This window comes from Silurus aristotelis, assembly GCF_946808225.1.
Source record: "Silurus aristotelis genome assembly, chromosome: 16".
NCBI classification, from domain to species: domain Eukaryota; kingdom Metazoa; phylum Chordata; class Actinopteri; order Siluriformes; family Siluridae; genus Silurus; species Silurus aristotelis.
In genome coordinates, this window is record NC_139589.1 from 5904014 (window position 1) to 5931388 (window position 27375).

The 27375-nt window shown below is 39.9% G+C and overlaps 1 protein-coding gene across 10 annotated transcripts in view; it reads right to left on the reverse strand.

Moving 5' to 3' along the window:
• Nucleotides 1-27375, reverse strand: part of nrxn2a (neurexin 2a) — a 408435-nt gene that overhangs the window by 286189 nt on the left and 94871 nt on the right. For 4 of the 10 annotated variants that reach the window (XM_083565427.1, XM_083565428.1, XM_083565434.1 and 1 more), the window contains exons 4-5: nt 14098-14127; nt 13794-13832 (exon numbers count right to left, since the gene is read on the reverse strand). The exons of 3 other annotated variants lie outside the window; for them this stretch is intronic. In XM_083565427.1, coding sequence (XP_083421553.1) covers nt 13794-13832; nt 14098-14127 — 69 coding nt within the window. The remainder of the gene's footprint in view (nt 1-13793; nt 13833-14097; nt 14128-27375) is intronic. 3 more of the 10 variants (XM_083565430.1, XM_083565429.1, XM_083565431.1) reach the window with 2 other exon arrangements.

Genomic DNA, 27375 nt, shown 5'->3' on the forward strand with positions numbered 1-27375 from the left:
CACAAACCAAGACAATTTAAAGGCAAAGAAGTGGAATGTTCCACTGTAGTCAAGTCAATAACTTGACCTGAATCCAATTGAGCATGTCGTTCACTTGCTTAAGGCAAAGCTGAAGGCGAAACGCCCCAAGAGCAAGCAGGGACTAAACACAGCTGCAGTAAATGCCTGGCAGAACATCACCAAGGAAGAAACTCATTTCCACCCTAATGATGGCTTGCTTCACTGCTAGTGACAGCTCTTTAGACATCATTTAGAGAGTTAAGAGGAACATATTCCGAATGCAAATGCCCCGACTGAAATGAATTCTAGATCTTTTATCTTCTTAATTGCACATACATTTCAAATTGTCAGTTGTCCAATTTTCGCAATGTGAAAACTTTTCCCGGCTCTTACGCATATAAACAGTCCAAACAAAGCATTTGCTTTGATTATGTAAGCAGGTATTAGACCTAAATATAGAGGTAGACTAAGAAAAAAAAAGAAAACTAGGTATGAGCAGTATACATCACTGGAGCTCATGAGAGAAATCAGGACTTAAAAGAATCCTTGTTTAAACCTCAGGACTGGCTGCTGAGCTGTGAACTGTAACTGTGTTTGTAATAGGGGTGTACATATGACCGGTCTGTTGGTTTGGCGTTTTCCTTTGGGCAAGCACTTAACTCCAAGTGCTTTAGCTGGACCTGCTTTAATGCTAATGGTTTTGGTACTTTAAGAAAGCACCGGATTCTCCTTTCACTAAGACACATAACTGGATTGCTTACTTGCAAGCTGAAGAAGCCTGCTATATGTGTCTTATTGTTCCGCTAACCCGTCTTATCAACACCAGCAGCTGCTCTCTCTAAGCACTGCGAACTAGGAGCAAGCTGGGAGGTTGCGGTTTTAATTAGATCTCACGATAATGATCAGTTAGTTGACCTACATTAGCATACAGTTAACCACAGTGAAATGAAAAAAAAAAAAAAAAAAACAGTTTCAGGACATTACTATTGTCTAGTGTTATTTGTGCAGAAAAGAATGCACCAAACCTCAATTACCGGCCGTATACAGCCTACAAATTACATTTACAGCTTCACTGCATTTATACGCCGTTATTGACAAAATTGGAAACTGAAACTGAGAATGTGCAGCGTGTCATATTATATAACTCCAGACTCTGTAGCATTAGTAAACATATTTGGTTCAGCCTTTTTTTGTTTGTTTGTTTAAGCTGCTAAGTTATACTGGACTGATTCTAAACTCTCTGAGATGGATTGGATCATGATGGGCGACCTGTGGCTCTGAAAGTGCTCTTTCATACAGCACTGGTCATGTCAGATTTCACTTTGCCACATTGCATGGAATGTATTTCACCCTGTTTAAAAAAAAAAAAAAAGAATTGCAAAAGGACTTCCTTCAGGAGCAGGCAGAAAGCTCAGAGAGGTCTCGCACATACAGTATATATATTTCGGCTACATGCCAAGACATATTCAAGGGTCTATGAACCAAAAAAGCACTGAAACCAAACATATTTTATTCTGATTTTAACATATAGAATTTAGAATTTACTTTAACCAGTCTGAAATACACCATTGGGCCAAAATATATGAACACCTGACCATTACATCTATACTTGAAGAGAGGAAGAGCCTTTATTTGTCACATATAAATTACAGCACAGTGATATTCTTTTCTTCGTATACCCCAGAAAATTTTAGGAAGCTGCGTTTATAAATGATATAGCGCCCCGAGCACGTAGGGGTTAAGGGCCTTGCTCAAGGGCCCAATAGTGGCAACTTAGCAATACCAGGGCACTAACCACCAACCTTACGATCAGCAACTTAGAGCCTTGATTACTGAGCTACCCCTCCCTTATACTACAAGCAAAGACATGTGGACACCTACTAATTCTGGATGTTTATTATCAATAGCATAGGTCTTACTGACGAGCTCAGTGACTTTAAATGAGGCACTGTTAAAAGATGCCATCTTTGCCACTAGTCAGTTGCCACAAGTTATATTTCTGTTCTGCTTGATCTGCCCCAGTCAACCGTAAGTGCTATTATTTTTATATGGAAGTGCCTAGGAGCAACAGCAGCTTAGCCATGAAGCAGCAGACCAAGCAAAGCTCACAGAGCGAGGCTGCCGAGTGCTTAAGCGCATAATGCATAAATATCGCCTATCATCTGTTGCATTACGCACTGCAGAGTTCCAACCTGCTGCTGGAAGCGACATCAGAACAGGAACTGTGTGTTGGAAGCTTCAGAAAAAGAGTTTCCATAGCGGAGCTGCAGCACACAAACCTGAGATCACTAAGCGTATTGCCAGGCATTGGCTGGATTGATGTAATGCTCTGCCATTGGACTTTGAAGCAGTGAAAACATTTTCTAGTTTGTTGAATCAGGCTTTACCATTTGGCAGACTGATAAATTTGGGAAGAATTCTAGCAAGCAAAAAGGCACAGAGCCAACAGTACGTTTAGGTAGAGGAATAATGGACTAGGAATGTTTTTCAGAGATTGGTCCCCTTAGTTCCAGTGAAGGGTAATGCTGTAGCATACAAATATATTCCTGGACAATCATATTCCTCTAGTCTATCAGTTTCTGGAAAGCCATTTTCAGTTCCAGCATGACTGTGCCCCCTAAGAGCATAGAATAGTCCATTAACGATGCCATCGACTTCAATGGCCTGCACCTCAGCCTTGACCTCAATCAAACGGAACACCTTTCGGATAAATTATATTGTTGATAGCGAGCCAGATTTTCTTGTCCAACATCAATTCACACAAATTCTCTTTTGAACGAATGGGCACAAATTTCCACACTCCTTCAAGAAGGAAAAAGCTTTCAAGAAAAGTGGAAGCTCTGATAGTCTCCATGTTACCACCCATCGATTTGAAATGAGATTCATACAGGTGTGATCTTCCAGTGTCCACATACATTTGGACATACACTGTCCATTACACCCAGATTCATCCGTCAAATTGAATCAAAAAGTTATTCATCACTCGAAAGAACAAATTTTTATCGCTCCAAAGTACGGTGGCAGCTCTTTGCACCCCTTCAGGTGTACACTTCAGATAGCCCATCGTGATCTTAGACTTGTATGGAGTAGCTTGGCCATGGAAACCAATTTCATGAAGCTCTTCATGCATAGTACTTGTTCTAATGTTGCTTCCAGCGGCAGTTTGGAAACTGTAGTAGGCAATACATAGGTGATAAGAGATTTTTAGACACTGTCCGCTTCAGCGCTGCGAGTTTGCATGGCCTACTGCTTCGTAGCTGAGCTGCTGTTGCTTCTAGACACTTCAGTGATAGCATGTTCAGTTAACCAGAGCAGATCAAGCAGTGCAGAGCTCTCACAAACTGAAATCTTATGACAGTGCCACATTTAAAGAAACTGAGCACTTTAATAAGACCCATACTACGGCCTGTGTTTGTCTATATCGACTGCATGGCTATGTACTTAATTTTATGCACCTGTCTGCAAAACGTATAGCTAAAAACTAGAACTTAGTGATTTGTCAGGGTGTCAACATAATTTATTTTATTGAAAAATACATGTAGCCTGTTTTTTTCTATTTTTTCCATTTAGTCGATAGCTTACCTAGACTGCAAATGCTACTCTACACACATGCTAATATAAAGCAAATATGCTAAATGGAAAAGAAATATAATACGATTTGTGTTTTAATGGATTTCCATAGATTTTTTAAAGCATTCAGCATCAACAATGTGTTCACGAGTTCAGATTGGACAAGCTAGCTATCTATTCCAGTCACTAGAGATGGCACTAATCCACTACATAGAACTGGGTATATTCTTGTGGCAGAATGTATAGATCGGTGATCAGAGAAATAAAACAAAAATGTAATTAAAATAACAGGGTAAAAATAGAAACATTTGTAGTTGTAGTATATATATATATATTTGTTAATTTTGTTATGTTGCAGCCTGGTATAATGTTCAAATTGATTTTTTTCTTATTATTCTACACTCAGTACCCCATAATGGCAAAGTCTCTACATTTTTTTTAATGGAAAAACTAAAATATCACATATATAAGTATTTTGAATCTTTACTCTGTACTGAGTTTAGGCACCTTTGGCAGCAATCACACCATCAAGTCTTTTTTTTGGGTATGATGCAACAAGCCTTGCACATCTGGATTGGGGGATTTCCTGCAATTCCCCATGGCAAATCCTCTCAAGCTGAATCAGGTTAGATGGCGAGTGTCAGTGGACAGCCACTTTCCTTTCTCCAGAGATATTCCATAGGGTTCAAGTCAGGGCTTAGGCTGGGCCACTCTAGGACATTCACAGTTGTCCCTAAGCCACTCCTGTGTGGTTTTGTCTGTGTACTTAGGGCCGTTATCATGTACGAAGGTAAATCTTCAGGCCAGACTGAAGTCCTGAGAGCTGTAGAGCAGGTTTTTATTGAGGATATCTCTTTGCTTCATTCAGCTTTCCCTTAACCCTGACCAGCTGCGAAGTCCCTGCTGCAGAAAAACACCCCAACAGCATGATGCTGCTACCATCGTGCCTCACTTTTAGGATGGTTTTGGGCAGGTAATGAGTGGTGCCTTATTTCCTCCAGACAAACCTTTTAGAATTAAGGCCAAATTGTTCAATCTTGGTTTCAACAGACAAGAAAAACGTGTACCACAAAGTATTCTTCAGGTGCCTGTTGAAAAAACTTCCAATGGGCTTTCATTGGTGTTGTACTGAGGAGAGGCTTCCGAAAGACCCTCTGCCATAAATCCGAGATCAGTAAAGAGCTGCAGCAATGGTTGTCCTTCTGGAACTTTGTCCCATCTCCACACATGATCTCCAGTGCTCAGTCATAGTGACTATTGGGTTTTTGGTCACCTCTCTTACTATGGCCCTTCTTCACGATTTCTCAGTTTGGCCACCTGCAACCAGCTTTTGGAAGAGTTCTGGTTGTTGCAAACTTTTTTTAATTTTTTTAAATTTAAATTAATTTTTTATTTTATTTTTTTATTTAAAAAACAAAACAAGTTACAGACATTTCTAGAATTCTGCCATTATGGGGTACTGAGTGTAGTGTACTTTGTGAATGCACTATAGATATGTATATCTCCATCTACAGTACTTTCTTTCGGCTTCTCCCGTTAGGGGTCGCCACAGCGGATCCTCCGCACGTTTGATTTGGCACATGTTTTACGCTGGATGCCCTTCCTAACGCAACCCTCCCCAATTTATCCGGGCTTGGGACCGGCACTAAGAGTGGCTGGGGATGGTTCCCTGACCGGGGATCGAACCCGGGTCGCAGCGGTGAGAGCGCTGCATCTTAACCACTAGACCACCAGGGGACCTATATCTCCATCTACAGTACATATGCTTAACCTGAGTTGGAGTGGAAGATCTTTAGTGGACTGCTATAGAGCTCTGACCTTAACAATAATGAACACCAGTAACCACGTTACACCAGTACCAGACTTTACTAACACCCATGTGGTTGAAAAAGCACAAATCTCCAATGGCCTCCACAAGCACACTCCAAAATCTAGTGGAACATCTTTCCAGAAAAGTCGAGGTTGTTATAAGAGCAAATGACGACTAAATGTTGAATTGGACGTTCAAAAAGCACATCCCAATCTTATTAGGTGTCCACAAACTTTTGCCCCTAGAATGAAAAAGTGTATTATATTATATTATATTATATTATATTATATTATATTATATTATATTATATTATATTATATTATATTATATTATATGTAAACATCTTGATTTGAAGTGATTTTGAACGATTACATTTCCAACTCTCAGAAATTTTAATACAAACAGATCTTTGAAAGCTATATCCTCACAGCTACAAGCTAAGAAATTCCAATTTTCTCCCTTTACCTTCTTACCCTGAAGTTGCTGAAATGTTCTGGCACATTCCAGCTTACTTTTAAACCCTGTCTACATGTGACCCTTGAACTCGTAAGTGTCCACATTTTCAGAGGAAATGTGAGACAGCGAGGGAGCCGTGCTACACTGCACGGTTAATATTAAGAGACAGATGGGAAGATGGTGGGACTGTAGCTCTCCTAGTGCCTACGACAACATGAAGATGACGATTATCTACCGTTAATCTGAATGCATCTGTGGCATCGTTTAGAACATTTCACACCTCCTAACCTCCTTTTTTATTTTCACTGATGAGGGGAATTTAGGGCCAAAGAAGATGGAGTGCTCCTCTCATCAGACACATCTCAGTCGTTTCATTTGTATGTGTGTGTAGCATGTGTGCAGATGTGTCATTTGATTATTTTTTAGATGTCTGGCTTCACTGTAAACATTTGTGTCGGGGGTTAGGAACCGAGTGGGGACTGTGGATCCCTGCGATGGGATGTGCGAGACCTGGGTTCACGCAGTAATTGCAATGCTATGTTGCCATGGTAAGTGAAAAAAAAAAGTCACAGGCAGCCATGACAATAGCAACCGAGCTTCTGATATTAGAAAGTGCTTTCAAATAAAATAGTGCTACATTAGATATTAAAAAGAAAATTTATATGAGCGCTTGGGGAAATATTTATATGAAAGTGCAGCATTTCTCTCTTTCTTTCTTTCTTCCTCTCTCTCGCGTTCTCTATTTTATTTTTTTCATACGTTCCTCATTTAGATTTCGGCTGAATACGTAAATGAATGTAAATGCTATCAAGGAAAACTGACTGACATTAATACGATCGCTGTAAATAAAATGGGCTTGCATCGCAGCTCGCTACAGGCCTCGGACAGATGAGAGATTTGTAGAATTACTGACAATGAGCTGTTACAGGCGGATGACTTAAAGCGGTTCACTTTACATTTCTGTGTAGGCTGGCTAAATTCATCCCATCTGCCATGCAACAATAATCCCAGTATATTTGGCTGCACATTACTAAACAGAACATGTGTTTTGCTAATCACATTTGATCAGCAAAGCAAAGGACAAATCCACCGAACAGGGTCACGGTACTGACCGTACTGAAAATGCTTCTATTTGGGATTATTTTATATATATATATATATATATATATATATATATATATATATATATATATATATATATATATATATATATATATAAAAAATTTTTTTGCAAAAACTGGAATCTTAGAAATATTTAAATGGATTTTAGAATTTAAAAGTATTTGACTTGTTTGCTAGGCAGGAATGAGACTCAAAAAAAATATAAATAGATATATAGACAGATAATAATATATAATTATCTGGAAAGATTGCGTATTCAGGAAACCCTTTTTGCTTTCTTTGTTTTATATTTATCAAAATGGTTAATAATTCTGAGTATTTTCAGGTCTGTGTTTCTAAAACCGAAAAGTCTTGACGATTGTCTTGGGTATATGTGTTTCAGCTGAACACAAATCCATAACATATTGTTCTGGGCTGAATGTAAATAGTTTTGTTTTTGATGACAGCTACGGTATGACAGATGTTTTCGTATTTGGAATACATATAAATAGTAGTTTCCCTCACTCCTTTCTCACCCACAGATATGTGTGGTGCTTTAGGAAAAATATGTCTAAAACCGTCTATTATTTTCTTACAGCACTTGAGGGTGCATTTGGACATACTGTATGTGGGGAGGCCTGGGAAAACTCACCCCTGATGTTTTTATAAAAATATTTTACCACCATGTCTAAACATATTTGATTACAACATCACCAAAATGTCTTTATTTTTTGTTTATATGCATATACACACTACACATACTCTATATATTATATAGACAAAAGTATTATGACATCTTGACTTTTTCAGATTAGAAGGCATTATTTTTTTATATAAAATCAAGAGAGACTACTACTGTAACATGGTAGTAAAAGGCAGGCTCATTTAAGCTCATTTAAATGTATTGAGGCAATGTGGAAAACTGTTATGCAGCGAAAAAAAAAAGATATATATTTCTTTATGGAAACTATGGAGACCATGTCCTAAGGACTAAAGAGGAGAGGGACTATCTGTCTTTTACTTACTGCTTATTTTAAAAAGCTACATCTCTGTTGGTGTGGGAGTGCATTAGTGCATGTAGAATGGGCAGCTTGCAAATTTGGAACGGCTCCATCAATGCTAAATGGTATATACAGCTTTTATTAAATGCTAAAAACGACATTTTTAGGGAAGGCTTTGCATATTTGAGACAGACAACGCTAACTGTATACTGCATCTACTGTATTACAATATCATGATTTTGTAGTAGAAAAGTCAAGGTCCTGAATTGGAGTGCCCGCAGTCTAGAGCTTTAACCATTTGAAAACATTTGGCATATCATGAAAAGTAAAACACAACAAAGGACACCCAGAACTGTTGAGCAGCTAGAATCCTGTATCAGACACATATGGCACAAAATTCCTATCCCAAAACTTAAGCAGCTGGTCTCCTCAGTTCCCAGATGTATAAGGACAGAAGACGTGATACTACACAGGTAAACATGGCCCTGGCCCAACTTTTTTGAGACATGTTGCAACCATCAAATTCTAAATGACCGTTTTCCTCAGTTGAGATTTGTGCTCATTCAACCACATGGGTATTAGTAATTTCAGGTACTGATGTGGGTGATGGGAGGAGGCCTGGGGTGCAGTCATTGTTTCAATTCATCCCAGTGGTGTACAAATGGTGAAAGTCAGAGCTCTAAAGCAGGCCACCTAAAATTCACTTCAACTCCAACCCATGTTAACCATATCTTTGTAAAGCATTGTCAACAGGTTTTTGTCTTGTAGTTCAAGTGAAGGAAATGTTTAATGCTTCCAAGTTTGTGGTAGCAGTTTTTTGGGAAAAATAAGGTGTCCCAATATATTTGTCCTTATAGTGTATTTCAGTTCAGAGATGTCTGTATTTCCACTATTTTGTACACAACTTTGAACATTTTACCATATTATTTTTATTTTTTCCAGGGCCCCACACATATTTTCAGACTTACTGACCAACCTGCAAATCTTAGCAATACAGCAATGCACAGAAAGAACACCGGCTTCCCTTTTTTTTTTTATATTTAAGACAAAGAAATCTTGCAGTGGAAAAAAATAAAAGGAAAAAGCCAGTGTTTCTCTCATAGACTGATCAATCTAGCGGCTTTTGATCTGGCAGCTCAGTCAGGGAGCAGGTTGAGAAAAATGAGCCGGTCCCTTCAGCAGGCTAAAGTGGTTCCAGCCTGTATTACATTTTGCTTTTTCCCCCTTTGTCTTCTGCAACGTCACTTGTCTTCTGCAAGACCAACACTGTGTTTTCTGCTCAAAAGCCCAGCAGCACAACTACCATGGTGGGAAGTTTCTCATGTACTTGGTTTTGATTTTTTATTTTTTTTTTTTGGGTTGACATTTGAAAAAAGCAGTTCATACTTTGTGTTTTTTTTACCTTTAATTGTATAATGTCAGTTCGTTCCTGGGTCCATGCTGGTCAGCAATTAAGAGCACTTAATTATGAGGAATCTGAATGATCAACAATTTTAGTGAACAGTATCTTGATTCTTCATCTTTTATTTCCAATGCATACTGCCACTCGCTTTACTTGAGAATTGATGCTGTAATTTGGATAACAGTTGATTACAGAGCTCTGGGTGCTGCCATTTTTAGTAGGTTGATATACAAAGTAAAAAACTCTTGAGATTTGCTCTGTTCTAGGGTAATGGTAACATTTCAGCAAGTTAAATGCTAAGTGCATTTTCTCTAGATTTGTTGTTTTTGATAGCCCCTTAGTGTCTTTATTTCAAAAAAGCGATTTTCCTTCACTCGATACAGCTACATTAAGCTAAAATGGCAACTAATTACTGATCAACATGGTTCCCTTTCAGGAACTCGAGCTGCGTCAGAACTCTTTGGGAATGCGACTGCGTTGTCCATTCTCTAAATAATGAGTCTAATCAGTCAAAATTTAAGGCAGGCTGTCACCGGCAGGGTGTCAAGACCAGGAAGTATAAAACGCACATGGAGAGAAGCCGGCTTCAGCTTCTGTTTGTTCATGTGGTCTGTATAAGTGGTCTGTATAAATTTTATGTTTTTGTCTGTCTGTCAAAAACAATAAATGAAGGCATCAAAGAAAACCAAGCACATGTTTCGTTTGTGTGGCTTGTTTGGGAGCGTATCCTCAATTATATTGACAATTGGTTAATATTCGCTCGATCAGAGAAGTTAGCAGTCCGGCATTGAGATGTCATTCTTGCTCACATGAAGGAGCTGGGATTCCAGCTGAATGCTGGGAAGAGTGTGCTTTCTCCAACAAAGAGAACCACCTATCTCAGTGCCATATGGGATTCGACGACTATGCACATGCAGCTTTTTTTCTGCCTGCATTGTGTCCATCCTTTGGCGATCAGGAACGTCAGAGAATGGCAGTCACTTACTGTCAGGCAGGTCTAAAGACTGCTCGGGTTCATGGTAGCATCGTCCAATGTCATTCCACTTGGCCTCCTGTACATGAGACTGGATACCATGGCACAACCGTGGCTGAGGCTGCACCTTAACGCCTTCCCCCCGTTGCGCTGCTTACGGGAGTTCTGGAGAGAATTCGCTTGGATGGAGTCCGTCTCCTCCTGGTAGCCCTGCGGTGGCTGGGACGTCCGTGGTTCACAGACCTGGTGGGTCTCCTCGAACAGCCTTCAATTGTCTCTCAATCGAGGGGCGCAATAGTTCACCCCCGCCCTGAACTGTGGAAGCTGTGGCCCTTGAAGGGGCACAACTTCGAGGTTCTGGTCTCTTCATCGAGGTGGTAGAGGCCATTCTCCAATCCAGAGCTCACTCCATGAGGAGGTGGTATGCCACAAGATAGGCACCTGTCACTGCGTGGTGCTCCCGGCACCAGTTGGACCCAGTCCACTGCCCAGTTGGTTCAGTGCTGGAGTTTCTGCAAAAGCAGTTCGCAAAAGGGTTGGCTCCATCCACCATTAAAGTGTATGCATCCGCCATTTCTGCATATCACACCCCCTGACGCGTTTCCTCCACGGCTCCCGGAGGCTGAGGCCTCCAGTGCATCCAAGAGTGCCTGGGTGGGACTTGGCCGTAGTGTTGGAGGCTCTGTCTGAGCCCCCCTTTGAGCCTTTGGCCAAAATTTCATGGAGGCACCTGGCCGTTAAGACCGCGTTTCTGCTCTCTAAGGAGAGTAGGTGATTTACTGGCCCTTTCTGTGTCCCCCTCTTTCCTGAAATTCACTCCAGGCATGGCCCGTGCCTTCCTGCACCCTAGAGCGGGTTACATCCACCAGGGTTCCCCCCAGTCGTCCCACGACCTGTCAGGTTCCACGCAATTCAATCCTCCTCCATTCCAGACCCCAGACCATGAGAGAATGAACCGGCTGTGCCCGGTCTGTGCAGTGGACTGCTATGTCCGCAGGACAAGTCCCTGGAGGAAGTCGGAACAATTTTTCATCTGATACGGCCCTCCGAGGAAATGCCTTCCTGCTCATAAGCAGACGCTCAGCAAATGGATAATTGACGCTATATTGTCTTTTTACGGGTCCTCTGGTCTCCTTGCACCATTCGGGGTCAGAGCTTACTCGACCCGGAGTGTGGCAGCCTCCAAGGCTTGGTCCTCTGGAGTGTCCCTCCAAGACCTTTGCAACGCTGCGGGCTGGTCCACCCCACTCACCTATGCCAGGTTTTAGATCCTTGACCTCTGTGCCACTCTTCTGTCCTCTGTCCTTCGACCTAGCTGTGCTCATTCAGGAACTGGTCGGTGTGGTGGTATTTGACTCTCGTTCCCAAAGCGTTCCGACACAGTTTGAGTTCCTGAAAGGGAACATCTCTAGGTTACGTATGTAACCCTAGTTCCCTGAGGGAACAAGATGCTGCGTCTCTATGCCACACCTCCAGCATCCCTTCAGCGCTTCCTTCTTGGCTACAAAAGCTGATGCCGGCTTCTCTCCATGTGCATTTTATACTTCCTGGCTGTGACGTCACCCCGCCAGTGACAGCCTGCCTTCAATTTTGACTGATTAGACTCATTATTCAGCGCATGGACAACGCAGTCACGTTCCCAAAGCGTTCCGACGTGGCGTCTCGTTCCCTCAGGGAACTAGGGTTACATACGTAACCTAGAGACGTTTCCTAACATCTAATCACTGCTTAGCATTGGTTCCCATCATCCAATCACTGCTCAGCATTGTTTCCTAATGTCTAATCACTGATCAACATTATTTCCTAATGTCTAATCACTGATCAGCATTGTTTTTAAATGTCTAATCACTGATCAACATAGTTTCTGAATGTCTAATCACTGAACAGCATTGTTTCCTAATGTCTAATCACAAATAAGCATAGTTTCTCCAATTTGCTTCTTTGCAGTTAATTTTTTTAAATCTTTTCTTGGCGATTTTTACAGTGTATAAGTAAAGAACAAACACACCGAACAGAAATAATCTAAATTTATGTAGTAATAGTTTCACACCCAGCACAAATTATTTTTGTAAGACATTATATGTGTTATTGCATGTATTCCACTGCGACTTGCCAATATTTTTTTATTTATTTTTATTTATGGTCGACAGCTTGTGTTTTTATCTATTTATTGTTATAGAACATCGCGAGACAGTGTATTTCCTGTTACCATGTACATCATAGTGGTGCTAAACAGCAGCTTCCTGTTTCTGAGGACACTTACTAACTGTTCAAGAACCAAAAAAATAAGTTTTCCTTTTATTAAAAAACAGAAAAAAGCTGTTACTATGGAAACAATAGTGCATTAGACCATAAACCTTTTATTTATGGTATATCTTTTTTTTTATTTTGCAATTTCAGCAGCTTCTTTAGCATCCTTCATGACTATCCATGCTTCAGTCTGTGCTACTTTTCGAAATAATAGTTATAATAAGCTTTATAATATTTTCTATTTTCTTAAACTATATGCAGAATCTCTTCCTTCTTCGTGCCCTAATATGCAAATGAGCATGACCAATCAATGAATATGCAAATATGATATTATCTGCTGACATGTTTTTGCGCATACATTAGCTACTTACGCCTGACAAGATGTGGCAACGCCAATCCCATTTTAGATTTGATCTCTCTTGAGATACAGTATATGACACGGAATGGTGTTGATTCAATACTATCGCAGTGTGTGGCACTGAAGCATTTGCTGAAGAAACATCCATTTTTTCACAATTCCACAATCGTTCCATTATTTTCCAGTCCCAACAAACCTCAAAAGTCGCATATTGGACACATAGCTAGGACAGTTAGGTATTTTAACCTTTCTAAACACATCATTTATCATGCTAATGAAGACACATGCAAAGGAGAGTGTTATGAACCAGTCGTTGCTAATTATGTCATTCTGAAACCCCGGCTTATCTCACCTAGACCTGTAATCGGCACGACTAATGAAGATTGACAAGTCAGTTAGCGGCGATGGAATCAAGCTGCATTCAATTATTGTGTCAGACAGGGGAAGCTGATCGATCTAAATTTGTCCGGTGTGGCATGCCAAAGTGTTTGGATGCCAAATGTTTTTTTTTTGCTAACCCTGACACTTGTTGTCAAGTGAACGTTCTGTGGAATTACAGGAAATGATGCGTCGTGTCGCGTTATCGCCCCGTCCTGAAGAAAAGAAAAAGAGGAAACGAAACAAAATGGTACCTCAAAATGTGAATCATAAATATTGCATTTGAACAACACAGATTGTGAAAAATATAAGTACATTTTATAACAGATTTGATCAAAACTTGAACACATGATATATAATCTAAAAAATCTAGGAAAGCCAAACAGCTAGAATGCCCCCAGAGTGTGAACCCTGTGCATTCTGTGGGCAGTGAGAGACTGACTGAAGCACAGCAGGACCCAACCAGCGTGAGAGGGAGATCAGAAGAGTTTTACCTGCAGCTGGAGTGGCCTTCAGTGGAGCAGGTCCTGGGGCTGGGCCAGTGGACAGGACAAGGGTGAGGCGCACATGAAGGACACACAGACACACACAGTAGAGAATGAGAGGACACCGAACCAGCAGGATAGGGGTGGGAAGAGGAAGGGAAGAAGGAAGGGAGGTAGAACAAGGCAAAAAGCAAAAAGGTTAATTTTTTTTGAGGGACATGGAAGGGAATGGGGTTAAGATAGCAAAGAGACAGAGAAGGAAAAGAAAAAAAAAAAGAAAAAAAAAAAGGGGGGGGGGGACAAGGGCCCATACCTTGGCTCTTTAGCATCAGGTGCGCCAGACCTTGAGGGAAAGAACAGAAAAAAGGAGAAAAGGGAAAAAAGAGGGTCATAAAAAAGGCACGGGAAAAAAAAAATAACATTGTCACAACGTTTGGCTGCAGTTTGTGACAGACATCCTGAGGCGGACATGGATGCCGAATCAAAACGAAAAAAAAAACTGAGAAGGGAGGATTTAAAAAAAAAAATGAACACACTTTATCAGGGTAAGGGAGTAAGAGGTGTGAGGAGGGGTGGAAAGGAAAAAAGCATTTCATCCGGCGCAAGTACCCGAGGGCGCTTGCTCACATAAATGCTTTTTTTCCCTAATGGAGCACATATTTAGTGTTTGGCAGACAGCATTTCTTAGTTCATACATTTTTATGCTATAGCAGAGGCAACCATAAATACTGCATTTGAAAGCCACAATTTCATTAAAATATTGAAAAATAAAGAGAGAGAGAGAGAGAGAGAGAGAGAGAGAGAGAGAGAGAGAGAGAAAGAGAGAGAGAGAGAAAGAGAGAGAGAGAGAGAGCGAGCAAAAAATCAGAGGGGAGTGTCTCATAAAAAGCAGCTGAGACAGAGATAAATCCCTCTCCACCCACCCAGCTTACGAGATGTCAGGGTAGCAGGGCACAACAGATAACCTGCCCAGACTAACCGGAACTCCTCACCAACACGCCAAAAAATAAATGCCTGGCAGTTAATTCAGTGCTGTAATAAAGTCAGCTCCTTGGCAGCTCTATACCCATCAATTACACGACCAAAAAAAGCAGCAGCCATTATCCGAGAGCGTGCGTTCTATAATCATCGCGCTGTTGTTGTTTCCTTGGATTAATGTGACACTGAACAGGACGAAAATACTCCATGCGAATGTGCATCCGCAGGAACTGTAAGACTAGCCCTGAACGTCAGGACAGTGTTGAAGAGGGTCAGAGGAAACTCGATGCTGCAGGGATGCCAAACGTACAAGGGCATGCTTAAGGGCTAACAGACTTCAGCTAACCTTTTATAAAAAAAAAAGCGATCAAAAAGTAAATAAGGAGAAGAGCTAGCACAATATAAAACAAGCTTCTTAAAAAAATATATAATAATAAAACATGATCTAAAATATGCACATTTCTGAATTCGTATGAACCGCTCATACAGAATAGTTAGCATCTGAGTCAACAGGTTATGATCAATAAAAGATGTAAGCACGGCTCTAAAGGTACAGTATATGGACAAAAGTTAGTGGACCCCTGACGATTCTTTAATTCCACATTCAGTCTTTATTTGCGGTTATAATAACACTCTTTTGGGAAGATGTTCCACTAGATTTTGGAGTGAGGTTGTGGAGATTTGTGGTCATTCAGACACAACGGCAGCCACAAGCTTATCAATAAGGTTGAGGTTAAAACTCTATAGCAGGCCACTAACGATCTTTCACTCCAAGCCATGTAAAGTGAGCAGACTTTCATGGAGATCACTTTGTGGACAGCGGCATTGTAATGCTGGAATAGGTTTGGGTCAAGTGAAGGGAAAATTTTATGCTCCCGCATCTATAGGCATCCTATATTGTTGTGCCTCCAACGTTGTGGTAACATTTGGGAGAAGAAGCACATATGGCTGGAAAAGTCAGGTGTCCCAATATTTTTGTCCATATAGTGTTCATTACGCGCCACCACGGTCCAAACACAATTTGTTATTTCAAGTGCAGCCAACATTGCATTAATGCCACAGCATTTATCCTCCTATTTCCAACATGTCTTTAATAGTCGGTCATCCTCATATTAAACTGTACAGTAAATGCTGCCTATTCGTTCATCCATTAGTATTTCTCCATTTCAACCCGAACATGAGACTTTTTTAATTTCGGCAAATTGTCCCCGAGAGGCCACTTCGGACTAAATTAAGCATTCGTCCTTACAAATTTGGACGTAATCATTTCACCCTTGACTGAGCTTCAGCTATTTGAGCCAGACAAACCCTCTCCCACACTGACTGATGGATTTTTACCAATTCACTCTGTAGAAAATGCGGCACTCGGTTGTACCCTTGGTACATATCTCACTCAATATGCACAGTGAGCCAATGTGAGAGACCTGACCGAAACAGGAAAAGTAAATAAAAAAATTTACAAAAACCATAGTCAGTGCTTGGACCCTTATTAAAGAGTACAAATGCATTATAATTCTATTGGATAGAAATATTGACCATCCCAGTTCACTTTGGCAGCAGTAACCAGCATTGTAAAACATGATGAATTGCTGTATAAAGATTGTGGGTTTTTATTTGCGACTGAAAAACCCCTTTTCGAATGCCCTGCAGTAGCATAATGAAGTGGCTGAGGTTAAAACCACGGCCAAGCACTTTCTCTCCAGTCCATGATTACTCGCAGTAATCATATAAAACCCAGCTTATGTCTCATTAACCGAAACTTCTTTCCCCTATGGTGAATCATACTGCATTCATGATGAAGTTAAATTAAAAAGAGAATAGTCTGTGGATTCCAGCAGGATGCTCTCAGAGCCACTAGGCAAAAAAAAAAAAAAAAGGCATTTCCAGAATTAGACTGACCAGCATGGAAGGCGAGCCTTCATTACGTATGCATTCGATTTTAGCGGAAGGAGTGGGTGTGATTACGGTGCAGAGGTTCTGCATCATTGTTCTCACTCGCTTGACTCTGAGCGAGAGATCCCTCGGAAAAATTAATAAATAAATAAGATTCCCCAAGGTCCCATCAGCCGCGATGCCACTTTCATTCCGTCGCAAATAAAGCTCACTATTAAAGAGATAACTGAGCTGAAGAACTGATAATAGTGAAAGGTGGCAGTGTACTCAACTCCATTAAAATAACAAAGGGGAGCCTGCTGGAATTCTGCGACCGAAACGTTTGTTTTTTGTCAACAGCCTGCAATTTTCACAGTGTGGGAAATAAATGAGTGGAGAAGATATAGTTGTTTATCCGACTGATTAGTAAACTTTCATTTAAAAACTAGCGCGTTAGCGAAGAAATTTGTGTGTTGGTATCATGATCGAGGGCGGAACTACCGCGGTGCATCTCAGGAGGTCCCGGGCACTAAAGTCACAGTGTGGCTAATTGTTTCGCCTGAACTGAGGAAATGTTTAGAATAGCACTATCTATCACTTCAATTACACCATTTAACCAGTGAATGCCACATAAAACTACTTCCTGGTTACAATTTACATTTCATTTATTCCTAATGCATTACATCCGAATAAAACTATGAACTTCAATATTTTGTGGTAAGCATTTTGAATTTGAAGAATAGCTACGACTGCTGTAATCCGGATATATCCAAAAACAGCGTCTTTCCGTCTAAAAACGCTCCACAGTCCACACTGCAATGTTAAAACACCGGTTTCAAATTGATCCACTTTGGAGTGTGTTGTCAAAAAATGTTTTTTGACGGACAACGTGGTCTCGGGTTTGGACGGAAGGCCCAAACACGGAGAGAAAAATATGCGTATTCGAACGAAAACGTATTAGTGTGGACATGGCCTGGGAAACATACATTATATCTGTCTATTTTTCTAGGGACCAGGTGTCCCCGTGTCATAAATATTGCTTTATCATTACCCATTTAACACATTCTGTTTACAGAACTACTAAATTCGGTTCACATTCATCTATCTCAGTGTTGACATTTTTCTAGTTGATTGACTATGATTCAGCTTTGCCCTTTGTCTTTTCTGTTGAATTTCTCGGTTTGACCATTGCTCTCATTTTGACGGTTTTGAATTATGTCTTGGTTGAGCTCCTGAGCGGCAGCCCAGAAAACCCCTTTGGCAGTTCAAATCCCAACAATGCCACAACCGTTCATGGCTTAGAGTCTAGAGGCATGCATTCTGGATGGCATTACTCTCTCTTTCTCTCTCTCTCTCTCTCTCTCTCTCTCTCTCTCTCTCTCTCTCTCTCTCTCTCTCTCTCCTGCCTATCACAGTGCTATTAGCTAGTGAGCTCACGTATGTGGCAAAGGGCAGATAGAGCTTTCCTCTGAGTCTACAGTGCTGCCCTGTAGCATAAGCAGCAGTTTGAAAAGATGCAATTGGCTGGCTTTGTGTGCCTCAGAAGCAGCATGTGTTTGCTTTCACCGTCCTGGTTCGTAACTGTCACATGACAGTGGAGATGGCTAGAAATTGGCAAATGACCAAAATGGGCAGTAGATGAGGGAATAAACCCTCTTTATGCCCTGTCCATTACAGTATAACCTCCTATTAGACACATCTATAAAAACATACCTAATATCCAGCACGCTAGGTATGATTTTATCAAATGATTTCGAAAATTTTTTATGGTTAGAAAAAGTTTTTGAACCATAAAGACTTTTTCTAACCATAAAAAATGTTCTAAATCATTTGATAAAATCATACCTAGCGTGCTGGATATTAGGTATGTTTTTATAGATATTTGTTAAAGTGTTAGAATGCTTTTTGAGTAAATACAAAGCAAATCTTTAGCAAATCGATTCTTATGTTTTATAGGTGGAACTTTCCAGTGCCCTATCTATTTCCTTGACAATAAAACATGGCTGTTAGTTGGTAATTTATTACTATTTTAGCGAAACCTAATGGTATAGTACTTCCAACGCAACTAATAATTACTTAGCTGACAGCTCTGATTTATTATACATTGATCAGGTTTTTTAAAAAATGGCACTATTTAGGAATTACACTCTTCTTGTTCAGGTCCAATATTACAGCAGCTATTGTATAAACTAATATAAATAAACGAATTAAAACAAATTATTTCACTGTAGTTATGATAAAGTCACAGTGTTCCAGTGCCAACTTGGTCTATATATAGTGACTGACTTGTTGTTTAGTAGCTTTGCTTGTTTCCAGGACTTTTAGATTACTGACTACAAAATATTTAGGGTCTAAAAGTATTCCCATGGCTCTACTTTACAAATATATCTCAGTTGCTTTGGAGCCTTTCTCAAATCCTCCTTAATATTTGCAAATCGGTTAGTGCATTTCTCAATACAATTACAAACATTGGATTTCTTGCAAAAGCCTGGACATTTCTCAAATTCCTTAGTTCCTTTTGTCATTTTTTACAATTATTCCTGATATAAACTACAGTTTGGATTACAGAGATAAAAAATGCACAAGGCTGAATTTCTTCTGTACGGCATCTATGAATTTCAGCAGCACAAATCTATTTATTTGATCGCATATTTAATTTATTTTGATTGCAAAAGACCGGGCAGGATTCACACTTTTACTGTACTGTAAAAGTATTTTTGTTCTTGGTTGTTCATCCATTTTTAGAATTTGAAGGTTCACGAGATTCACCTTTGACCTGATTTAGAGAACTAGTTGATCATTGGTTGATCTGATGCCGTTTACTCGCCTTCTTTAATAAAATTCAAGATTCGTCTTCACAATTCATCAGTTTAGGTCACATTTAAAAAAAAATAGAAATTTAAGCTTGACAAATGATGAGAACTGGTTTAACCATTTTGCATTCAATGACTTATGCAATCAGCTGATGCCGAGATTTTTTGGGGGTTAAGACTATTTAGGTGAAACCAGTATAATATATTTTGATCAACATGAACAGAAACAACTGATCATGTAGGAAACAGCAGTTACTTGTACACAATCGATGAAACTAATGTACAAAAGCATTCGCAATTTGATCAACACAAAATGTTTTTTATCATGTGCCCATGTGACATGATGTGGAGGTTGAACAAGTAGTTTTGAGAATTTCATTTCTGATCTGAAAAACGCTCCAGAGCAACTGAGTAAAACTGTAATAGAAAGGCAACAGGAAACGGATGTAAATGTACATTTGATTGAATTATAATAGTGTAGTGCCACTGGAAGTGATCCTAATATCATGTCATTATGGTAAGAATTAAAAAAAAAAACACAAAAATTACTCTAGTGCGAGATTTATACTGATGTCATGCTGAAATGTCAGTAACAGACCCTCTGGAGCTCGAATGTACATTTCAGCTTCGCCCCTGATCCGGCTTGATCTGCCAAACGCCCTCTCTACGGCACTGTTTTTGACTTCTGATGCCTTAACAACTGAGGGCATTTTTGTGCATCATTTATGGAACTTTCACACTTTCAGAGATGTTAAAAGAAGCTCCTATTTTACTTATATATGACTTTGCATTTGCTGGTATTTCTTTTTTGTTTTTTGGTTTTTTTACCACCTGCAATTTTTCTCTTATATTTTTCCTTCACATCGACGCACACCTTTTACCACGTTTTACACAAACTATCACATCTCTTTGGGATAACAGGCACAGTGACTCCTCAAATTCTAGAAAATGACTTCCTTCCTACAAATTAACAGAGACAAGAAGACAGTGAGTGAACATGTAATCACTGGGGAATTGAAAAAAAAAAAAAAAAAAGAAGCAACATTTCATTGTAAACAAACACTTAAACAAAGGCGAGAACAGCTGAGCTGCTCTACTGTGAAATGGAGGCATTTACTCTACTTTTGTTTACAACCATAATTCTTGCTCAACGGCCCTAACTAAAGAGGACAAGCGATAATATTAAATATTAATTGCATCCAGCCTCATACTTTAATACTTTAGCTCTATTTTAATAGCCAAGTTCCATTAAAGGCTTCGATCCCTGTTTCTCTTATGACCGCTGACCAGCCATAGGCTTCAGATACTAATTTATTAAAGCATACAAATAAATTCGGCTAAATTAAGCTACAGATAAGTTCCACGAAAGATCTCAGCCTCGTACTGTAATGAGGAAAGAGGCAGGACGACCCAGCAACGCTGGACCAGAGGACCTGAAGAGAAATATTAGCCTTGCCGTGTGTATTTTTATTTTTTATTTTTTTTTAAGAGGCATCTACGGCATGTAAACATTTATCTAGCGTGAATGCAAATGCGTGATGTCGTTCGCCAAACGCAGGCTGAATTGAAGCGGCCCCGCTGTGGACGTCGACATTGAAATGCTGCGGCCCGCCGGTGTTGGCATAGCAACAGGCTCCCGTGTCTCCAGTACTATGAGGTTGCCCAGAGCAGCTCTCCTCCTCCACCTCCTCCTTGTCCTCCTCCTATTCCTCTCTCTCTCTTTCTCTCTCTCTCTCTCTCTCTCTCTCTCTCTCTCTCTCTCTCTCTATCTATCTCTCCTCCCTTCACTCACTCCTCTCTGTCTCTTTCAATCTCCTGCTGTCTCCGTTCCATTGTTGGGAATGGAATGTAGGACGATCACCTTAGCGCCAAGCGCACGGAACAACATTGTTACTGGCAGTTATTTGGATGAAAAGTATTCATTACTTTCGAGTTTTCATCCGTTTGAATAAAGAGGAGCAATAAAACAGCAATAAAAGCGCTTGCTTTATAAAATGTTTATGTTATTTTTTTGCCCACACCATTCTTTAAACCCTTTACTGAACTGCGTGCTGAAATAAAATGTGTATTAAAGATGTTTTATTGAGGACAACATGCTTCCCTTTTTTTATTAGTGATTGTAGAAAAAAGGAGTGCGTGTGTTTAATATATTTTGTTCAGATATAGCTTGAAGAAACATGTCAGTTCAGCAGCAGATAAAAATATTCCCATTTCACAATGAATCTCAGTGTTAGTGTAACATAAATACACTGGGGAATATCATACTGTATTACCACTTCAATTGTACAGCCAAGATTTTAATATTTTTAAGAAATCATGACATTTTTACTTTTTCAATGGACAAACATATCAGAAATCCAGACACACTATATAGACAAAAGTATTGGGAACTTGACTTTTCCAGCCATATGGTGGTTCTACCACAATGTTAGATGCGCACGATTGTATAGATTCTCTTTGGGTATGGTAGCATTACATTTTCCCTTCACTTGAACTTGAGTTCAACTTTGAATGGGTTCGAGTGGCAGATCTCCTGCTATAGAGTTCTGAACTCAACCCTACTGCACACCTTTGGGATGAATTGGAAGGCTGACTGCACCCCAGGCCTCATCACCTCACCTACACCTGACTTTATCATCATTATTGTGGCTGAATGAGCACAAATCTTCACATGCACATTCCAATACCTAACATCTTCCTAGAAGAGTGGAGGTTATTATAACAATAAAAGGTGCTAAATGGGATTTTAAAAAGCACAGCTTATGGTCAGGTGTCCACAAACGTTCGTCGGTATAGTGTATGTACAGTATATATTCAAGCATTTTAAATCATTATTTATCCCTAAAAGTACAAATAATCAATATGAATGAACCATTCAAATATATATAAATATATATACAGTATATTTAAAGATTTAATTAACTACTACAATTTCAACATACTAACACTGTCAAAACTTTAGCTACATTGCCAGCCAGCTGCATGGAAAAATATTTTTGCCTATTTTATAATCTTCAAGCCAATCCTGTAGAGCATATTTCATGACTATTTTTCAATGCTCTATTTTATATACAATGTATTAGCATGCTAGTTTTGTAATCATTTTGCCCTGCATATGATTTAAAGAAGTAAACCAGTATGTGTATCATTTCATGTTTAAGAAAAGTACAGGGGAGTGTAACAATATTACCAGCAGCTGCTAATGTAATTACACTAACAATTAAAAGTGCAATATTTTGTAAGCTTTTAGCATTCCTGTAGAGCTATAAAAGAAAACAAGGGCTACACAGGAGTTCCCATTTTAGAACAACATGACCTCTGTCCCAAGTTTTGTCCCATTTTGACAAATTTATAATCGAATTCTATCATCCGAGACGAGTTAATGAGTTTTTGTGTACTAGGTTTTAACCAAATCCTGAATAATTAGCATGAGCATAATAAAGGTCACCAACACTGTGCTCCTGCCCCACTCTACGCCGTGTATTATACCTGCGATCTGCTCTGATTAGCCGCTGTACTCGGCTGGAGATGAGCTGAGATGGAATTTGCATGTCCTGTTTTAAAGCCCATCACTGAAACTCTTGAAGGAGAGCCTCCAGCAGGGGGATTATGCCAAGGTCATGGAGACCGGGATATTTGGCTGCCGCTGTGCCAGCTGTTCCTTTTTTTTAACTATGCCAAGTGCTGAGACTGGCACAAGTTACTTTGGCAGGGCACTGAGTGAGCACAGACTTGCTTCACACGGGCCAGAATGAAGTAGAAGCTGTGGAGATGAGCAGAACACGCAGAGAGACCTCCAGTCTGGGTTCTTCTCCAGCTGATGCCAGTTTGAGAAGCAGGAACAGAAAAGCTTAGCCTCTAAGGAGAAAGAATAAGGCTGCTAAATGGGGCATCTCTGCCGCTGTGTGTGTGTGTGTGTGTGTGTGTGTGTGTGTGTGTGTGTGTGTGTGTGTGTGTGTGTGTGTGTGTGCGCGCACACACAGTCTGCCTGTGCCATTAGCATTTGAAGTCATTATTTGTAGATTGAGGCATTCATGTCTCATGTTCTTAAGAAGGCTTTTGGTGCCTTGTAGCTCATTGAGTGGTAAACACTCAATCCTGATCCAGAGCCTGGAAGAAGTATTTCTTGTACATTTGTAATCTCGTTCAGTCATTCAATCAATCATACGGCTTTAACAGCAATATCTTGGTCAGGGTTGCTGTGGATCTAGAAAACATTGTTGGTAATACACCATGGATTGATGGAAATTTTCAACTGCACCACCCTATGTTTAGACACATTTGTATCACTCGTCCATATCAAGGGGCAATTTAATCTAGCCAGTCTACCTACCTGTGTGTTTGTGGAAGGAAACCAGGGTACCCAGTGAACATTTTCTATGACCAGACAAAATCCCACTTGGAGACCAAGAAAAAGAAAGACTTATAGTCAGAGTGAGTTACATTTATCTCATTCATACATCTGAGGGGTTAATGGGCCATAGGTGGCTTGGTGTGGCTGGAATATGAACTCAGGACCTTCTGATCCAAAGTCCCAAGCTTTAACCACTAAGCTACGGTACCACCTCACCCAAACTCTATTCACAGTTATGGGAACTAAGCTCAAACTCCACAACTCCACTCTCTTTAAATTCCCACATGCAGCTGCTAAGAAAAGTGAATGCCCTCTGATTGGAAGGATGTGAATTTAAATTCCAACAATGTCAGAGACATGTGTGGGCAAGAGCCAAGGAAATAAATTTGGCCAGGCTCTCATGGAGGAAAGGATGATATCCCACCTTCCTATGTTAATTATAGTTCCACTGGCCAGTTGAGGGCATTTGTATGCATAAGAGGACAGACAGCCATGTTGCAACAAGAGATTGTAGCTGTTTAGGAGAAAGCACATGTTAGCCTTCACCTATTTGTATTATAGTGCATTGCAGGCTGTAAGTGGAAATTGGCCAAATTAGGGAGAAAAATATAGAAAAAACCCACAATATTATAACTCATAAATATCCTTCTTCCAGACTGTATATCATGACACTGTGCCACACTGACAATCTGAGAAAAACCTCAGAGTAGAGCTTTTGCTCCACTGAAATGAGAGAAGGTTGTTTTGGCACCTTGAAAGAATGCCCCTTTACTGACTTCCAGCAAAGCTATATCAGACACCTCCCCTTTTAGCAGAGACCCCAGGGCAGACCCAAAGTCCGCTGGAGAGATTATGTGTCAGCGTTGGCTTGGGAACCCCCAGGGATCTCTGCAGGAGTAGCTAGCATTTGTGGCAGGAAACAGACACGTCTGGACTGAGCTTCTTAACTGGTATCCCACAGCAACCCCTAACCAGGACAATCCAGAAGGAAAATGAACGAATGAATAAATGAACGAGCGAATGGTTAATTGTTTTCATACATTTTGCACCAATAAGGAGGACCGACGCTCTTTAATCCAATAAGAGCTCAAGTACCTTCTCCTTCCCCAGAATTAGCTGTTTGATTGCTGTAGTCTGAGCTTTCAGGCTTGTCAGAGGAGAGTGGAGGAATGATTAAAGAGATGCGCTGAAAGCTCACGCTCAGAATGAAAGCCCCAGTCATTCTCTGGTGTGTGTGTGAGTGTCCTCTTGGATAACTGCCCACCACCAGGCAACATCAACACGGTAAGTGGTCATGATCACAGGACTAAAATAGATGCTCTATGAAGAGGAATAGTGTTCTAGATCAGAGGACCATAAACTCAAGGAAAATGTACACAAATGCCTTTATGATTGTAGCACAGATTAGTTGCAAAATATTATATATATATATATATATATATATAATTATATTTTGCAGAACATTTTTATGGTATATGCTTTTTCAGCATCACATTCCATATTTAATCCCAATTTGCTCTTTTAATTTCCTCCACTATTCTGGGAAGATGTTCCACTAGGGACATGTGCTTGTGGACATTTGTGTTCATCAGCCACAAGGGTGTTAGTAAAGTCAGGAACTAATGTAGGTGAGGTGAGGCGACCTGGGGTGCAGTCAGAGTTCACATTCATCCCAAAAGTGTTCAGTAGGGTTGAGGTCAGAGCTCTATAGCAGGCTACTCAAGACCTTCCTCTCCAAACTATGTAAACCATATCTTCATGGATCTCTCTTTGTGCACAGGGACATTGCCATTCAGGAACAGGTTTGGGTTTCCAAGTTCATTTTATTATACCTCATCCAAAGTCATCCTATACAATTGTGTGCCTCCACAGTTGTGGTAAAAGTTTGTAGAGGAACCACATGTGGCAGTAAAGATCAGGTTTTCCACTACTTTTGTCCATATAGTTAAGCCTTTTATCACACATTTATAGGCAGTCTACTCCAGACCACCTGTGGGTGGAGCTTAATAAACATGTTGGTGTGCTCAAAGACTCAAAAAATAAAATGTGAAATCCATTTACCCAACCCAAGTGATTTACTTAACCACTAGGGGAAAACATTTTCACTCGTTACTACTGCCTAATGACTAATCGTTTAATGTTCACATGATATATGAGACTATATCAAAAACGTGATCACAGTGCCTTGGCATGTTTACTGGAGCCAGATGGGTTGATTTCAGTATTTCAGAACCTGCTGATCTCCCGAGATTTCCACGCACAACAGATGCGTAAACAAAATGGTGTGAAAAACAAAAACATCCAGTGAGCGGCAGTTCTGTGGGAGGAAATGCCTTGTTAATGAGAGACGTCAGAGACGTCAGAGGAGAATGGCCAGACTAGATCAGACAGACAGCAAGGCTAGGGTAACTCAAATAACCTGTCTGCAGCCGTGGTTAGATGAAAAGCATTGGAAAAGCTACAACGGCAGAAGAGCCCATTGGGTTTCATTCCTGTCAGACAAGAATAAAAAACTGATGCTATACTTGGCACAGGCACACCAAATGTGGACAGCTGAAGATTAGAAAAAAAAGATTGAATATTTGCATGAATGAATTGGTACACAGGGGTACAGGTGTGCACTCTGACATTGCTAAACTCTCTGGGTGTTTGGCAGATAGTAAATCTACATTCACACTAGCATGTGGCAAAGCTACAGATCACAATTGATTTTCTCCCGAAAAAAAAAAACTATTGTGTATGCTATAATAAAGTGGCTAAACCAAATGGTTGCCTAGGGTTGTAGATAGATCCTATAGTGCTTGTGGGCCAATGTGGATTTCACTTTTTGATTCTTAACTTGTTTTGCTTGTTGTGCAAGAACTGAAGCAAAAATTTTGACTTGACTTCTCATTAAATGTGTATTCAGCCATTATGAAAATGTATGTAACAGCATGGCCTCTAGACCATACACTACCATTTCAGGACAATACACACCCATGAGAAACTGAAACAGCAGGGATTACTACTAGGGTTGCAAAACTCCAGGAAACGTCCCATGGAATTTAACGGAAATATATGGGAGTTGATGGGAATTGATTGGAATAAGCTAAGAATTTACTAAATTTCAGGTTAGCCAATAACAGGGAACTTAAACGTAGTTGCAGGATAATTTTGGATAAAAAAAACCAGATTAAATGCAATTTCAGTAACATTTCTATCCTGAACATTTATCGATCACATGAACACAGCACACTTACTGCAGGAATACTGAGGCCACACCCCCTACGCACACCATGCATTCCTCCATAATGTAACACAGATCATATTTTGAATCCTGCATACAAAATAATAATAAAAAAAAAATCCATCTTGCTGGATATTTAAATAAATTACATAAATATTACATAAATTTATGTTTAAAAATTCCTTGTGCGGTTTGTAAGCTATTGTGCAACAAAATAATACTAACAATTTAATCTAAGTAAAAAATATCAGCTTAAGACCAAAAAAACCCCAAACAAATAATAAAATATATATATATATATATATATATATATATATATATATATATATATATATATATATATATATA